The 18722-nt window shown below is 46.6% G+C and overlaps 1 protein-coding gene across 11 annotated transcripts in view; it reads right to left on the reverse strand.

Moving 5' to 3' along the window:
* Positions 1–18722, reverse strand: part of LOC135918122 (lipase member M-like) — a 151983-nt gene that overhangs the window by 39215 nt on the left and 94046 nt on the right. For 6 of the 11 annotated variants that reach the window (XM_065451781.1, XM_070526926.1, XM_065451779.1 and 3 more), the window contains one exon: positions 10627–11138. The exons of the other annotated variants lie outside the window; for them this stretch is intronic. In XM_065451781.1, coding sequence (XP_065307853.1) covers positions 10869–11138 — 270 coding nt within the window. In that variant the 3' untranslated portion in view covers positions 10627–10868. Of the gene's footprint in view, positions 1–10626; positions 11139–18722 lie in introns of those variants that run through there. 11 annotated transcript variants of the gene reach the window in all.

Genomic DNA, 18722 nt, shown 5'->3' on the forward strand with positions numbered 1-18722 from the left:
TACATTGTTGTAAATGAAATCTGATTCTGTTTTTATTTGAGTATTCAAATCGCCTGACCTTTAATTACTCCAGAATGCCATTGTGCTCCTTCCAGATGGCTTCTGAAAAACTTTTCTACTCCGTGTATCGGATACAAGACCAATATTGAAGACCAAGTAGGAAAGTTATACAGGAGGTTTCGGCGTCAACAGAACATTTCGCTGAAAAAAAAACGGTAACCTCGACGGGAAAAATTAGCGATGGAAAAAGCTGTTGAATATGCATGACGTAACACCTATTCACACACGGTCAGAGCACTTGGATTGCAAGCGGAAACTGAAAAAAAAAAGAATGTCAGTTGAGTAGCAAGCAAATGAATACTGGAAACATAGATCCCTGCACCTGAAAAAATCCGGTCAATGATGCATGAGGCAAACTCGATTCGCCGAAGATCAGACTGCTAGAGTACAAAGGGAAACCGAAAAAAATATCAGTAAAATTGAGGGCACATAAAAACTGAAAACATGGCACTCTCTACTGGAAAAAAATTCGGTGAATCTGCGTAAATAAAGATGTGTTCACCGAAGTTCAGAGTACTTGGGTGTGGATGGAAACCAAAAAAAAGGAAAGGCAGTCGAATAGCGAACCAATGAAAACTGGAAACATAGAACACTGCGCCCAAAACCTGTGGCTTCTTGATTTTCCTCAGTAGCAAGTTAACGGAATTATTCGATTGTAAAGAACGCAAGTGAAAATGAACAATGCGGTCTTCAATTCAAGGGAATGTGGCTGCCGCAGTGAGGGAATTCACAGCCTAAGAAATCAGTATATTATGATGTTTCTACTATATCAACGACAAAGTCCAGAATTTTTAGCTGGTCATTTTTGAGACGGGCTGTAGTATTGTGAATGTAACGTTAGCTGTAGCAGCAGTAAGCACGTTTCCGGAAACTACTGCGGGGTAATGGCGCTCATCTTGTTGGCATTGATACGGAAGTTGTCGAAAACAGGCAACCAAAATTTTATGAACAAAAGCAACGATAACCAAGTAAGTACGTGCAATAAAACTATATAACAAGTTCACGATCAATGGAAGCACTAATTTTACTATAGCATAGATATGTTGGTGAGATTGTGTATTGTTTCGTCGATGAATGAATTATATTGCTTAGCTGTAGGTCATGGTCCTCGAAGAAATTTTTTTTTTTGAATTCCCTTCAAATATTTTGAAATATTCGTACTCAGGACACACTTTTAGAACACATTCTTGCGTTATTTCATTGGCAAGCAACAACATGAAGTGATGGTCTTTGATTTAGAGGGTGTTTGACAAAGGAACTATGTTATTTTATCTCCCATTAATAGCCTGCTCGTAAGGCACTGTAACTCAGGCACGGCCAAACACCATACATACTGCAACAGCTGAGTTTCGTCTGCTACATCTCAGCTCAAGCGGTGCAGTAAGATAATCAGGCTGATGACTCGAATAATCAGTGACAGTAAATTCTGATACATATAAGCACAACTATGCAGAATCGTGGCTTTGTTTGGGGTAAATAATATTTTGCATATTGTAATAAGTAACATCAGTCAGTCTGCATTCAAGTTGAATGTTAGTGAAAATATGCTCAGGTGCATTAATTACAAGAAAAAGGTTTATGACAATGTACCCCGTGTCCCCGCTGAGACACGCTATATATGTTGTTCCACAGGCCAAGTAAAACCTTTGAATGAAATTACTTGAAGCAGCATGTGTGAATCTACAACATACATTTGAGACGTGAGCTGCGTAGACAACGCGTTGGCAAAATTATGCCTCCACGCCACACTTTTTTTTGTGCTTTCTCCTACAACTGTTACCGGAGATAAAAAAATACAAGCGGGTGCTTCACTAATCCTAAATGTGTTTTTTCTTATCACAGGATTTGTCCAAAGACATGTCAGGATGCCTGGTCGGAAGGGAAAAGGGGATAATATAGAAGAGAGGTAATAAGAACTTTATATTTCCGCAACAATTTTCTCTGGTTTTGCTCTTTAGAGCAGCCAAAGGCAGTGATATTTGGATTTATGGTCTTTATGGTCTGTATGCAAGCAAGACGTACTTGTGATGGCCCTATACTTATGACCCTATGAATGAAATATTCCTGTGTATTGTACTCGTCCCTCAACCCGTTCCTGCTCCGCGATGCTATTTACCATCCTGATGCTAGCTACGACGGTTCTGAACTTCTGCGCATACTCCCTACGACCCGCGTCCTTCACTAGCTTCACGATCACCCAACAACTGGGTACTACGAATTACCCCACTTTTAAAAAAAAAATGCGACAAAGGTAGGGTAGGCGAAAATAAAGAAAAACATTTTCACAGCGTCAAGGGCGAATGTACATTAAAGGTGGCACGTCCACAACTTTAACTCCTTTCCGACCATCGTCTTATTCACCTCGCCAAGCGCCTTCTTCGACCTATGGGAAGGCTCCGTATCGATATTGTTGCCCACATAATGTAGGTGGCACCAAAATGCTGCAGTAATGAAATTGATGCGTCGACGCCATAGCATATGGCCGGGTAGAAGATTCGTGCGAGAAGGAAAGGCAGCAACGCTGACGAAAATTTTGTTTTTAATAAGTATTAGCTGGGCTGGTTTGCGTGTGGAAGCCTTGCTCACTTTTTCACGCCAGCCTCTTGACTAGCACTTAGTACTGAAGGTTCAAGAACCAAGAAAAGATTATCACGTCGCCAGGTTCACAATGATTAACCATAATAATTGTGAGACTGACGACGCAAATAAAATCGAACAGATCACAACAATACGCAGCTTTACCAGCTTACATTATGAGTCAAATTAATTGGCTACCGCCTCTCATTTTTCGGAAAAGCACAAAAATCATACCTGTGTTCTGGGGAGCAACCTACGTTTCTCCGACATCTTTTTTTCTTTCATACCGTTAGCATTCCTAAATAGCTGCTAGCAGTCACAATAGAAGCGTGGTTTCGTGCACGCTAGCGGATCTGAAGGATCCTCGGATGGTTATTTTTTTTAATGCTAACACACTTCTTTAGAACACCCTTGCCACGCAGCGTTATGCGACATCTTGGGCTGCATTATTTTAGAGGTGGAAATAATTTGCACGAGTATTCATAATGAATATATTATTATATTATAAATAAAGTTTCACTAATTAAGCTGTAATCTAATCTCTTTCTGGCGTATATCTGAATCTACTAATTGTATCTGGTTACTTTGCAGTTGATATCCACTTCCAAGGATTTGCAAAGATGACACAAGTTTTGAGGTATGCGTTCCCGAAAGGTGCGAGGTCTTGTCAGCTTCGGTCACTTATGTGTCAGCTAATTGACGAGGACCCAGTAAGTCCTGTATGTACAAAATATACAATTCAGTGGTCGTCCGCACGCGGGACCCCAGCTATATTTTAGCGGCCTGCTCATGGCCAAATTGTCTGCCAGACAACTCACGCAGCTTCGCCTTGCAAGCGTCCCAACTTGTGAGTTGTTGTTCACGCGTCTTGAACCACATGCGTGCCGTTCGTTTCAGGGAGAAAATCAGGTGGGCTAACATCAGCGTCAGCTCCCACCTATTGTGGTCGCTGACGTGCTCGTACATGGCGATCCACTATTCGATGCACGAGCCATCCGCGACAGGAAAGGTTCCCGGGTCTCGGGAGTGTAACAGAATCACAGGAGCCGGTGGCTGCTGTGCCGTCGTCACTTCGCTGATCATCGCGGAGCAGGCTGGCATAATCGTGGGAAACGCTTCGCGGCAGGTTTAGCTCGGGCCTGCCTCAAATACATGTAAAACGCAGAAACGCTTTCCTGCGATAACCACTGGGCCAATTTAAAAGAGAATGTTAAATTCTAGGGACTGTTGCAAGTGGACTTTCGGATAAGTTCTCGATGTCCGAAAGAAATTTTCGAATTTGTTAAGCTTGAAAAAAATATAAACACGAAGCTTACAAATTTGCTGGTCGCCGGGCCAGGTACACTTTTTGGCATGACGCATACAGTGATTATATATACATACATACATACACACACACACACACACACACACACACACACACACACATATATATATATATATATATATATATATATATATATATATATATATATATATATATATATATATATATATATATATATATATATATATATATATATACATAGTCATATAATGAGAAGCCAACAAACACTGACACCAAGTACTCGTGTTTACACTAAGTATAAACTAAGAATACACTAAGAATACATACACAGAATACACTAAGAATACACTAAGTATTCGTGTTTGTTTGTTGGCTTCTCATTATATGACTAATAATTATCGGGTCCCTCGGTTAACCCCCTTTCTTCTCGTTTATATATATATATATATATATATATATATATATATATATATATATATATATATATATATATATATACATACATACATACATACATACATACATACATACATACATACCTGCATACATACATACATGACATACATTTAGTTAAAGCACTGGCCTGTCACGGTTATTCGCATGCGTGAAAGATGACTATTTGGGATTATTGTGCAAGATTATACAGGCATGATTTGTCTGTTTGCCATATTGTTCGAAAGCGTTCGAAGCGTTCGAAGCGTTCGAAAGCGTTCGAAAGCGTTCGAAAGCGCGTCTTTTCGGAACTAAGTGCCGCCGCGGAGGTGCTACAACATTTCGCGATATCGAAAAAAATATTAGCTTGCTTCCATTCAAAGGCTTCCACGAGAACTGATGTTTCGTTTCGATCTGCAGTGGCTCACACCACCGTAGTATGGAATTACTGCTGCCTTCGCCTGGTTTACTGAGAAGTACTTGAGCCTGCGCTTGCGTGGTTTTATTCGGAATTCTCGCACATATTGCTCCGAGTTACCAGCGTCGAGAAAACTGTCTTCTTGGTCATTTATTCGCACTGAAAGCATAGCTCTCCCTTAGGCATGCGATTATATTTTTCAACGGGGGACGCTCTCAAAGATGTGGTACTTCCACGCGTGCGCATTGTTTTGCGAGGAGCCCCACAGATGATAGAATCTCGTCTAGCTGGCTAACAAATGACAGCCAGAATTTCCGCAGCCGCTTTCTATTTTTGGCGGGTCTGACCCACTGAGATCGTTTTCTGGACTGACATACCATGCCTAGATTTCGTTATGACCGCGTGTCTCTGAGGTCACCTTTTTTAACGGTAGACTTCATTTTTCATATTAGTTCTTCGTCATTGATTCGAACGTGGCTTGGAGATGGGATCGCTCCCTCCACTCGACACGTAAATAAAGTGACCAGTGAAACGAAACGCTTGAGAATGAAAGATTAAGTTCTGCCAAACCTGTTTGAATATTGAAATTCGTGTGAGTTTCATTACATTTATAAGAAAGCTAGTACGCACTACACTGCCTATGTATTCAAGAATAACCAAGTTATGACATTCCACAAGTTGAAATATGTCCCTATATTATTATGTAAACATTCGTTTCGTTGTTTTTTCAGGAAGGCATTCACTACAATGACAGGACATGTCATAATTATCTTTACGGTATTAAAACCGTCCTCCTCGCCATGAAGTTGCTGAAGTGAGGGGTCTCCTTTTTATTCCATCGTATGTTATGTGCACTGAGCTTCGCCAGTCAGTGGTTCAACCTTCTCTTTAGGGTGACACAGTAACAACTTAGCAGCGCATCGCTATTCGACGTCGACCCCCCCCCCCTTTTTTTCATGGGCTAGGCCACGGGCCACTTCTCCCCCCCTTGGCAGAGCCCGTCGTGTCAGGCGTGGTCAGGCATATCGTAAAAGCACAAGCACGGCACAAGACAAACGAGAAAAATGTTAACACAGGAAGTCAAATAAATAAATAGTGCTATGACCGGACTTCTACAAAGGACCCAACAATCATGAGCGCAAGAATTTTCCGAGGCGCCATAAAATCACACGAAGGCTCCGCTATTACACATGTTTTCCATCAACAACTGTCACACCGTATCTGTAGCGTTATAGCTATAGTGAAGGGCCCCTTCACTAGAGTCAGTTTCTTTCATGAAATAAATCGCCATATATAATTTAAGTATGCCATAGAATATGAACCTGAGCTGACACAGTTTTCAAAAATAAATGTAAAGTTCAGACGAGTAATTAGCAGGTTCCAATTCTTCTCGGGGTATTGGGTACCAGATTTTTCCTACCACTTCCCGCTTGTCCCATTTGCTCTGGCAACCACACTATTCGCACAAAAGCGCACATTTTCGCGTGCAAACATTTGCGTGCTTTGGCAACGCCTACTTATCCACAAGTTATTGGAATAGGACAAACTAACTTTGGAGAGAGAAAGGAACAAGCCATATTGGTGTTTCTTACTCCATGACTTTTCTTGTTTGGCTTTATTTCTGCTAACTCTTTGGTACATAGTGTGGACAACAAGTTTATGCAGGGTGCCTCCAACTGAAGCATGTACACAGTGGTCTATACCATTCAAATTACGAGAACGGATGCGAAAGAAAAGAATTAGTGACGATTTATTTTCATGTGTCGCTCACTTTCTCATTCTCAGGTTGGCAATGCTTTTGGTTTCATCCACCCTGCTCGGCATGACTAAATTACGTGCATGAGCGAACACTTAGCAGGAGCCAGGAGCCAATTGGGCCGGTGACAAACAGGCTGATGTTAGGGTGGCTTTGTCATAACAACAACGTCACAAGGGCAATGACCATCCATGTGGGTGCCAATTGATTTATTTATTTATATATTTACGATACTGCAAGCCCTTACACAGGGCTATAGCAGGAGTCGTATACGAACATTTACAAATCAAATATTTTGTACATGGAAAAGTGTACATTGAAACAAAAAAGGGACAATAAATTAAAATTAATTTTAAAGCTGGTCAAGTTACTGAAGTTCCAAAATGAGACTTGGCACAGAAAAACACAAGTCACAGACCAGGTGACAACGAGGAGGAACATCTATTTGTCCGCTCTCTCTGCCGGGAAGAGGCAAGTGTAGCACAATGAAAGCGCAACGACGTCCGGAGCCTCATGGTGTAAACATATGGACAGGGCTGTTTCCGTGCACATGCGCCTTCTGATGTCCTTGGGTCTGAGCGCTCAGCTGTTGTCTTTAGCCACCCGGAACAACATTGCAGGGCTTGTTTTTGAGGTATTTGTGCACCACTGCACGATACACGAGCGGTACGAGTCGTGAAAGGGGTGCAACATCGCGGAGCACAAGCACACAGCTACCGAGGACCACGAAACTGACGAAACTACCCACGCCGGTCTACGCACAGCAGCGCACGCTTCGCGATAAGAGCAGATAACGAAACTTGAAACGTCATGCAGCGGGCTGAGTATGCGCCGGGCCGGCAGGGCCGCACGGCGTGCGTGCGGAGACAGTCGAAGGTGAGGGAGTGGCGAGGGAGTAACGAGGGAGGGCGATCGGAGAGGAGTTGGGGGGAAGGGCTCGCCCACCTGGATCGGCGCGCGTGCGCGCGACTATCTACGAGGCCATGCAAGGGAAACGAATTTTCGGGTTCGCCCAATACAGAGATGGCGCCAATTACCTCTGCCACCGAAACCGGGGAGTTTGCCCCCTCTGCCTGGACACTTTAGTTATCGCACATTTGCTTCAAGGTATGCGCCGCCCGACCACGTTCAGCCGCGCGATACACAGCTACCGCCGAAAAAGTCGGACACCTTCCCCATTCCTCTGTACCTTGCGTGCGGTGAAAGACGGCATATTTTCTCCCCACTTTCCCGCTCGCGCGCGCAAGATCAAACCACTGTCCTCGGCTAATGCTGGCACGCTTTATCTCGCACATAAAGGATATGTTGCGGGGCCACGGTGTTATCGCACTTAGATCTTATATGGCATATTACGGCTATACCGACGCCGACGATGGTGGTGGAAATGTGCCTGGAGTGTCCACATAAATGCATTCGCAAAAAAATTCACCGACGCTTACGATACTCCCTAGTGCAGAATTTTAGCGCGGCTGTATACGTGTTTTCTTTTCGAGATGTATTGGCTGGCGCGGATAATATGTCTCGTGCGGCACGTTGCAAAAGAGCGATATCTCACGCGAGTGCCTCGCTAATCGGGACATTGTGAAGGGTGGGACGTTTGTGACGGGCGCGCGCGATTCACAGCAGCCTCGCAAACATACATTCGCTAAAGCAGTGCTTTGTTTCAAAACAGACAACACGCGCTACTCTGGAGCCATCCAGTAGCCATCGTCGCTGCAAGGCCCGTATTTCGCGGCACCAGCTGTTCTTACGCTTTTGCCACACCCTCCTTCTCGGCATTCCTCCCCCTGCTCTCATCGCTATCGCAGTCTTTCATCTTCAGCTGCGTTCCGCGTTCACTTTCATCCTTTGCTGTTTTCCTTCGCTCGGTTACGGGGCACAACGCCGACTCTCGTCGCAGGAACGGGCGCCTAAGAAGTGAGCTTTAAGAAGACATCTATTCTTTGCCTCGCATCGATGATACGCATGATTGTTTACATAGGGCGAAGTATTTTTCCTCAACGCACCTCGGCTCATTTACCTCCGTTGATCAGAAGGACCGCGAGAAGTCTGCATTTGTTACGCGTAACTGCATTTCAGAGTTCACCAGTTCAGAGTTACGCCCTCCGTTCTCTGCGATGCAGCAGAGTCGTCTGAGAGAATGGTGGACACTCTTCTGTGAGGTTTGGAGGTTTGAAGTGGTTGACGAGCATTCGTTATCTTCATGAGGTCATCGATTTCGCCGCTCTATTTGCGAATGGCCATCCGCACCTCGCGACTATGGTTGCTGTTTTTCCGGTTGCCGAACTTCAACTCAAAGCGTCGAAATGCCGCTTCGCTCGCAACGAAATTACATTGCTCCCGCACTTGATCTGCTGTCAAGGTAGCCAACCTTACCCTGACAAATGTGCGCACTGCAAGACTTCCCGGTCCAATTTTCGGTTAAGGAAGTTCTTAGCTTTACGGGTTTTTGTTTGCAATTGTGCCCCATAGTCCAAGTTTTGGTGGCATTTCTCACCCTCTCTCTGAGAGATTAAGAATTACTTTGCTTTTTCATGAGAACAACGGCAAGCCTACGCGTTCTTGAGATTCATTCAAGTCTTGTCAACCATTCAAGTCACCAACAATTGCTCGTTTGGACCCTTCCGCGCCAAGGGAGGTCCACACAGGTATTAGTCGTCACGGCGTTGGCTCTGTTTTTGACTAGATTCGTCGTGGTCAAGAAATTGAGCTCTTGCTTACGCCAGCTGCCTTCTTTCCACGACCGAGCGCAACTACTCTATGCGAGAACGGGAGTGTCTCACGGTGGTTTGGACAATAGCACAGTTTGGCTCATATTTATATGGAAGCCATTTCTGCCTAATTACTGACCACCGGTCCCTCTGTTGGCTCTCTTCGTCGGAAAAAAAAACACTACAGGGCATCTTTGCCCTTGGGAGTTGCGTGTGCAAGCGAAATAATTCTGCGCCGTGTACAAATCCGGCCGCTTACGTCAAGACGCTCATTGCTCGTCCCGCCATCATTTGGACCCTCTGAATGCCGCAGCCATTGGCTCCGACCTCAGCGTCAAGCCATTCTGAAACTTCTTTCACAATGCGGACGAACAGTGCCATAAGGTTGTTCTGCGCACCAATGGATCGTTTGGCTCGCGGAATGTTGATCCTTAATTTCGCCGATCCTGCGGGGGTGACGGAGTGCTTTATAAACGCAACGTCTGTCTCGATGACGCTGAACCACGGCTGACCGTTACGGGGCGCCTATAATTCGTAGTGCTTCAACAACTCCCCGACGCGCCTAGTTCAGCACATCGTGGTTTACTCGCTCCTACGACAGAGTCCGGCAACCTTTTTCTTTTTGGGCCGAATCTCTACCACTCTATTCGCCGGTATGTAACTGCTCGCGACCTATGTCAACGCCGGGATACCCTTTCCATGCCTCCAGCAGGGCTTTTGCACTGAATTAATATAACCAGCGAGCCATTTTTCACGCAAGTCTTGAAGTGCTTGGCCCTTTCCTATGTCAACTGCCGGCATTTATAGGGTTGCTGATGCGACCAATTACTGCACACGCTACGCCATTACGCGAGCACTTCCCTCTCGCCGTCTTACCTGCCATTTGGCCACGATTCTGTTCTGGACCTGAACAATATATATTACTTTGGAATACAGTGGCACCCCGCGTGCGCTTGGGATGCAACTACGATAGCCACAGATGCCCATCTGATTGCTGGTGTTTGCCTCACTGCATCCCAAGCTTCCCTGAAGCCCCATTACGATAGGCTCCACAGGGGCGTAAAGGTTTTACCTGACTCACTCGTACTCTCGCGGTAACCATTTCATCGCCTTGGCCCATCAGAAAACTTCTATTGCGTTATTTAGGTACCTACCAAACCCTACGGCAGCATTCAGCTGTCACCTATGAAATTGCTGCCGAAGACTCAGGCCTATGATCTGCACAACCAAGATCTCATTCAAGTCGGCCTCTCGAAGCCCTACATGCGAACTGTTCCTCTGACTAGATAGCTTGCTCCGGAACGGCACTGCATCGTGGATGGGGCAGTGTCGCCATGAAGAAGACTAAGAAGACCAAGTTGAAGAAGACATATGGATGTTTTTACGTGCAATATTGTTGCTTTATTGGTATGTAATTAAAGCAGAGGTTGGCGTCAGCTACTCTTCTTCCCAGGCAAGCAAAACTGAAAGCTTGAAAAGACAGAAATGCGGTGGATGCCACTCTTCTTCGCAGGGCAAGCAAAAATAAAAGCAAAATAGGACTGAGAAGCATCAGAAACAGTTAAAAGCACGAACATTTGCGATGTTCAGCGCACAATTGTGAAGGCTTTTGCATTCCCTTGACGGTCAACGTTGCCCTGGTAAAGCGCTTGTACCGGCGTACTCTTCCAATGTGTCAATCATGATATCATGCAGGAAATCTGTTGCTTGATAGCCATTCAAAAAGTCTACGTGACGGAAATCATCGGGTGGCACCACGTGGTTGAAGAGTAGCTTTGATCCCAGTCGTTCAGCAAGCAGAGAGACGTCTTGAGGATCGGCGATCGTGTCTCCCTCCGACGAGAAGAGTGCTACCGGCACTGTAACACTATCCACATCGTAGGCAGGAGGCTCTGTCTGCAAGCGCATATAGCGTGAAGACGTAAAAAAAATCACTGACTCGCTCAGTCATTCAGCACTTCATTAATCATTCATCACGTCAATAAATCAGTCAATTACGCAATCATTCAGTTAGTTTATTTCAGTTTTGTTACAGTAGAAACTGGGATTAGCAAGTATAATTTTAAACGACAGCTTCACGAACACCAGTGACGCACCGACAGACGTGTCCCTGGCGGCGGCCGTGCTAAGTGCACCCGGGAAACGCGAATGTGGCAGCCGTCCCTCGTACCCTTCTGCATTGTCCCTCATGATTCACTAATTTATTCCCTCTTTTTTAAGCCCAAGCTTTACGTGATGCTGAGGAACAAGGAACAGTTATTGCGCGGTGGGGTGCTCAAATCTCTGCGAAAGCTTGCCGCCGACGTGGTTCTGATCATTACTCCCGAGGCTTCATGAGCAAGAGCAACAGCAGCACTGCACCGCTGTCACTCGGCGGGAAATTCCTTATTTTCGTGTTTTATATTGTCATCTCCGTGTTTGTTGCACTAGATCATGTACACGGGCAAGCGACGAAGTTGATCTCGGCCTACCTATGTTTTGGTTTGATTTGTCCGTAGCGCAGCATGCAAGTTAAAAGGATTTCGCATGGTTCCAACGCCGTTTCGTACTTCTACGGCATGTGGCTTTGCGGCATCTTGCTCAAAGTAGGGTGGGACATTACGAGTGGCTCGTGTTGTGCGTTAAAGCTACTCAGCCTTACAAGGACATATTTTGTTGTATTCATGTGGCGCCGTAAATTCATCGCATCAGGGGCGCTATCATGTAAAACTATTCCAATTCTGCAATCAGCCCACCGCGATTGGTCAGAAACGTTTTTGGACCACCCCAACTTCACCTGTCTGTCACGCGACGTCACCAAAATCGCGTTAGCTCCCCATCTGATATAACATGCACACACTGATTATGCATGATTTGGTCGAACAAAAGAAAATAGTTATTTCTGAATCGACCCCTTTCCACCATTACCCCTCGTCTATTGGTCAAAAGTTTTCGGGCTGCACACACTTCACCTGCCTCTCACGCGACGTCACAAAACCGCAAAAACTTACTGCGTCAACGTGACGCGTACGCGTTAAAGATGCATTAATAAGCAGAACAAAACTGAATTTTCTTCTGAATAGCCGCAGGCTGCCCCGTTCCGAAAGGAATGAAAGATGGCTGCCGCCGAGCGCTCCGGCACTGCCTACTCGTCCCCGTCGGAGAGCATGGGTTTATTTGCGTGTAATAAAGCTTTTTGCGTGTTCGTGCAGCGTTTTAGAGAACTTTCGGAGCGTTTACGACCTCATTCTGCCAACGTTTCTTTGCTGAGGATCCGCTTTAGCATCATTCTTAAGCTTCCTCCACGATTTTCCACCCGCCACCCCAAGCTAAGTAAGAGAAAGTGGTCCAATTGCAGACGCCGGCACCACCCTCTTCATCAGGTTATCGCTATTCAGTGCAGTGGCTCGGCCCCAGCGAATCCCTTTCCTCTTGAGCATGCTTCTAGCCTCTTGTGAGCCAATTAGATAAGAGACGCCGCTCAGTGCAGGCAATATTATTCGTTTTTCGAGCAAACAAAAGTGACCTCCTATGAACGAGTGTCCTCCTCCGGACCGGCCACCATTGGAATATGAACCTGGCAACGTTTAACGCTAGAACGCTATCTAGTGAGGCGAGTCTAGCAGTGCTATTGGAGGAATTAGAGGACTGTAAATGGGATATAATAGGGCTCAGTGAGGTTTGGAGGACGAAAGAAGCATATACAGTGCTAAAAAGCGGGCACGCCCTGTGCTAGCGGGGCTTAGCGGAGAGAAGAGAACTAGGCATCGGATTCCTGATTAATAAGAATATAGCTGGTAACATACAGGAATTCTATAGCATTAACGAAAGGGTGGCAGGTCTTGTGAAACTTAATAAGAGGTACAAAATGAAGATTGTACAGGTCTACGCCCCTACATCCAGTCATGATGACCAGCAAGCCGAAAGCTTCTATGAAGACGTGGAATCGGCGATGGGTAGAGTGAAAACTAAATACACTATACTAATAGGCGACTTTAATGCCAAGGTAGGCAAGAAGCAGGCTGGAGACAAGGCAGTGGGGGACTATGGCATAGGCACTAGGAATATCAGGGGAGAGTTATTAGTAGAGTTTGCGGAACAGAATAATATGAGGATAATCAATACGTTCTTCCGCAAGTTAGCGGGATAGCCGAAAGTGGACGTCGAGGAACCCGAATGGCGAGACTAGAAATGAAATAGACTTCATACTCTGCGCTAACCCTGGCATCATAGAAGATGTGGACGTGCTCGGCAAGGTGCGCTGCAGTGACCACAGGATGTTGAGAACTCGAATTAGCCTAGACCTGAGAAGGGAACGGAAGAAACTGGTACATAAGAAGCCGGTCAATGAGTTAGCGGTAAGAGGGAAAATAGAGCAATTCCAGATCAATCTACAGAACAGGTATTCGGCTTTAACTCAGGAAGAGGACCTTAGTGTTGAAGCAATGAACGACAACCTTGTGGGCATCTTTAAGGAGTGTGCAATGGAAGTCGGTGGTAACTCCGTTAGGCAGGATACGAGTAAACTATCGCAGGAGACGAAAGATCTGATCAAGAAACGCCAATGTATGAAAGCCTCTAACCCTACAGCTAGAATAGAACTGGCAGAACTTTCGAAGTTAACCAACAAGCGTAAGATAGCTGACATAAGGAAGTATAATATGGAGAGAATTGAACATGCTCTCAGGAACGGAGGAAGCCTAAAAAGAGTGAAGAAGAAACTAGGAATTGGCAAGAATCAGATGCATGCGTTAAGAGACAAAGCCGGCAATATCATTACTAATATGGATGAGATAGTTGAAGTGGGTGAGGAGTTCTATAGAGATTTATACAGTACCAGTGACACCCACGACGATAATGGAATAGAAAATAGTCTAGAGGAATCCAATATCCCACAGGTAACGCCGGAAGAAGTAAAGAAAGCCTTGGGAGATATACAAAGAGGGAAGCCAGCTGGGGAGGATCAGGTAACAGCAGATTTGTTGAAGGATGGTGGGCAGATTGTTCTAGAGAAACTGGCCACCCTGTATACGCAATGCCTCATAACGTCGAGCGTACCGGAATCTTGGAAAAACGCTAACATAATCCTAATCCATAGGAAAGGGGACGCCAAAGACTTGAAAAATTATAGACCGATCAGCTTACTGTCCGTTACCTACAAACTATTTACTAAGGTAATCGCAAGTAGAATCAGGAACACCTTAGACTTCTGTCAAGCAAAAGACCAGGCAGGATTCCGTAAAGGCTACTCAACAATAGATCATATTCACACTATCAATCAGGTGATAGAGAAATGTGCGGAATATAACCAACCGTTATATATAGCTTTCATTGATTACGAGAAAGCGTTTGATTCTGTCGAAACCTCAGCAGTCATAGAAGCATTACGGAATCAGGGTGTAGATGAGCCGTGTGTAAAAATACTGAAAGATATCTATAGCGGCTCCACAGCTACCGTAGTCCTCCATAAAGAAAGCAACAAAATCCCAATACAGAAAGGCGTCAGGCAGGGTGATACGATCTCTCCAATGCTATTCACAGCGTGTTTACAGGAGGTATTCAGAGACCTGGATTGGGAAGAAATGGGGATAAAAGTTAATGGAGAATACCTTAGTAACTTGCGATTCACTGATGACATTGCCTTGCTTAGTAACTCAGGAGACCAACTGGAATGCATGCTCACTGACCGAGAGAGGCAAAGCAGAAGAGTGGGTCTAAAAATTAATGTGCATAGAACTAAAGTAATGTTTAACAGTCTCGGAAGAGAACAGCAATTTACAATAGGCAGCGAGGCACTGGAAATCGTAAGGGAATACATCTACTTAGGTCAGGTAGTGACTGCGGATACGGATCATGAGACGGAAATAATCAGAAGAATAAGAATGCGCTGGGGTGCGTTTCGCAGGCATTCTCAGATCATGCACAGCAGGTTGCCATTATCCTTCAAGAGAAAAGTGTATAATAGCTGTGTCTTACCAGTCCTCACCTACGGGGCAGAAACCTGGAGACTTACGAAAAGGGTTCTACTTAAATTAAGGACGACGCAACGAGCTATGGAAAGAAGAATGATAGGTGTAACGTTAAGGGATAAGAAAAGAGCAGATTGGGTGAGAGAACAAACGCGAGTTAGGGATATCTTAGTTGAAATCAAGAAAAGGAATTGGCATGGGCAGGACACGTAATGAGGAGGAAAGATAACCGATGGTCATTAAGAGTGACAGAATGGATTCCAAGAGAAGGGAAGCGTAGCAGAGGGCGGCAGAAAGTTAGGTGGGCGGATGAGATTAAGAAGCTTGCAGGGACGGCATGGCCACAATTAGTACATGACCGGGGTTGTTGGAAAAATATGGGAGAGGCCTTTGCCCTGCAGTGGGCGTTGATGATGATGAGCGATGGGAGCATTTGATTGGTTTGCTCAAACAACCCTGCGGGTGACCGCCCGATGCTTGCATCGGCAGTTAGGCAAATGTGACGTCAGGAGATCGGAATGAAAACATATTGGAATAGTTTTACGTTAAACGGCCCAAGCTACTACGAAGTTCCTGTTCTTGGATCTACTTTATGCATAGCTTCGCACATGTTTAACTGTTGATAGTTGTTTCACGCAAAACTGTGGCGCAGTATAATCTCTAGAGCACATCATGCTCGAATGCCCAGCTTGCAGAGACGAGCGACATCAATATGAGATAAACATGAAAAAGATCGACCAAGGCACCTTGACAATGACACGGATGCTGGGTTCCTCTTATGTAATGAGTCAATTGGTTTGCTCTCTAAAATTTGACTCACGCACGTCGTCTCATCAAGACTGTAATTTTATTTTATTTTGCACTTACCGTCCACATGCGTCGCATCGAACGCTTACACTCGCTGCTACTGATAACGTCACATCACCTGCATTTCTTTCTTTAATTTTCCTTTTTTCTTTTGCCCACCTTCATCTAGGGCATTTCTTCTCCTTCGTGCCTTTCCCTGTACAGTAGCATCTAGGCGAGAATACGCTGGCTAAGCTCTCTGCATTTTCAATAAAAGGCTTTCTCACTCTGTTATGTTAGAGGCTGTTGCGTCATCTCTTTTCTAAGCGGCATAAATCAGGCTATGTTATAGCTGATCGATTTCAGGCTAATGCTTCTTTAACAGCTTCTTTTCTTCCAAGGACATCGATGTTGGGATTCCTTGGGAAATGCGTTAAAAAGGAGGTAACTCAGGGGGATGATTGTTGTTAACTGCTGCATATGGTATCGCTGACCTATTTTCGCTGCAAAATTAGCGTGGCTTCTGGAAGTTTTTACATGTCGATGATCTCTGAGGAGACTTACCGCGCGAAGGGCTTTGTTGGTTTTATTGATGAATGTCTCCCTTTGTGCTTCGTGCTCGACTGAATTATTTATTTTTTGTGGAGTTCGCTTGCAATACGTACGCCGCAAATACCTATACCCTGCTTTATCACTTGCGAGCACCTACTTTAAAGATATCGTGTGGGTTCTCTTTCCCGTAGCATGGGAAAAAAACATTCTCAAATATTTACGATTTCAAAGATGTCGCTACGGTAATTTCATATTGCGACAAGTGCAACGGGAAGAGCAGCTTGTCGACGTACGCAGCGGAAGTGCATGGGTAGTGTTTTAACTAGCGTTTTATTCACACGTGCGTTTGGTGACATCATTGATTAGTGCACGCATTTCCGTCTACAAACTCGCAATTACTGTTCTTGAGGCGGCTTTAAAGGCACTTATTCCACGGTTGTCAGGAGTCAAGAAAACAAAGCAACTGCTAACACCAGCTTCACTTCCGCATAAATGGGTCTGACTGCGTTTGTCTGTTGACGCAGCTGCGATCAGTGTTGACTGAGTTGTCCCATACTCCTATGACGTCGAGTGCATGTACGCTCTCATAGATGCAGGTCCGCACCTGTTCGGCAGTGGTCACGCAGAAGTAGCGGCCTGGAGCTCGACCAAAGGGGAAATAGCAGCCTTAAATTCAGCCACCCTTCGTGCAAAGTGCTGTTTTCTGCTACTGCATCCCAGTGTACTTGCGAAAGCACCCACTAGGTGGTTCTCAGAGGTGTTTCTAGTTCCTATCATAGGGCGACTGCAGGGGGGCTCCGGGGCACCAGCTACCTCCTGAGTTTTCAGGGGAGGGTCTGAGCCCCCACTGGCGATACCGAAGCCGACACCCTCCTCCCACCCTAATGTGGCATTGCCAGAGTTTTGTCACCCACACCATTTGAGGCTTCTCTTGAGTTGCTTCGGCCTTGTCGTAATTTTATTGCGAAAGCAATACTGCTCGAGGTTTCCGCTCTTGGCCGTCGTCCCGGAGAATCCACCACTGACCTTTAGCGTGACCTATGTGTGACGTCATACCAGCTGTGGAAAAGCGGGGCCCCAACTCGGCTCGTCGCGATCGTCCCAGCGAATTCTCCATGCTGCAGCTGCGCGCCGCTGCCGCAAGTGGCGTTCGCTGTATGTGGCGTCATGCCAGCTGTGGAAAAGCGGCCCCCCCAACTCGGCTCGTCGCGATCGTCCCAGCGAATTCTCCATGCTGCAGCTGCGCGCCGCTGCCGCAAGTGGCGTTCGCTGTATGTGGCGCCATGCCAGCTGTGGAAAAGCGGCCCCCCCAACTCGGCTCGTCGCGATCGTCCCAGCGAATTCTCCATGCTGCAGCTGCGCGCCGCTGCCGCAAGTGGCGTTCGCTGTATGTGGCGTCATGCCAGCTGTGGAAAAGCGGCCCCCCCAACTCGGCTCGTCGCGATCGTCCCAGCGAATTCTCCATGCTGCAGCTGCGCGCCGCTGCCGCAAGTGGCGTTCGCTGTATGTGGCGTCATGCCAGCTGTGGAAAAGCGGCCCCCCCAACTCGGCTCGTCGCGATCGTCCCAGCGAATTCTCCATGCTGCAGCTGCGCGCCGCTGCCGCAAGTGGCGTTCGCTGTATGTGGCGTCATGCCAGCTGTGGAAAAGCGGCCCCCCCAACTCGGCTCGTCGCGATCGTCCCAGCGAATTCTCCATGCTGCAGCTGCGCGCCGCTGCCGCAAGTGGCGTTCGCTGTATGTGGCGTCATGCCAGCTGTGGAAAAGCGGCCCCCCCAACTCGGCTCGTCGCGATCGTCCCAGCGAATTCTCCATGCTGCAGCTGCGCGCCGCTGCCGCAAGTGGCGTTCGCTGTATGTGGCGTCATGCCAGCTGTGGAAAAGCGGCCCCCCCCAACTCGGCTCGTCGCGATCGTCCCAGCGAATTCTCCATGCTGCAGCTGCGCGCCGCTGCCGCAAGTGGCGTTCGCTGTATGTGGCGTCATGCCAGCTGTGGAAAAGCGGCCCCCCCAACTCGGCTCGTCGCGATCGTCCCAGCGAATTCTCCATGCTGCAGCTGCGCGCCGCTGCCGCAAGTGGCGTTCGCTGTATGTGGCGTCATGCCAGCTGTGGAAAAGCGGCCCCCCCAACTCGGCTCGTCGCGATCGTCCCAGCGAATTCTCCATGCTGCAGCTGCGCGCCGCTGCCGCAAGTGGCG

Source organism: Dermacentor albipictus, chromosome 10 (genome assembly GCF_038994185.2).
Source record: "Dermacentor albipictus isolate Rhodes 1998 colony chromosome 10, USDA_Dalb.pri_finalv2, whole genome shotgun sequence".
NCBI lineage: Eukaryota > Metazoa > Arthropoda > Arachnida > Ixodida > Ixodidae > Dermacentor > Dermacentor albipictus.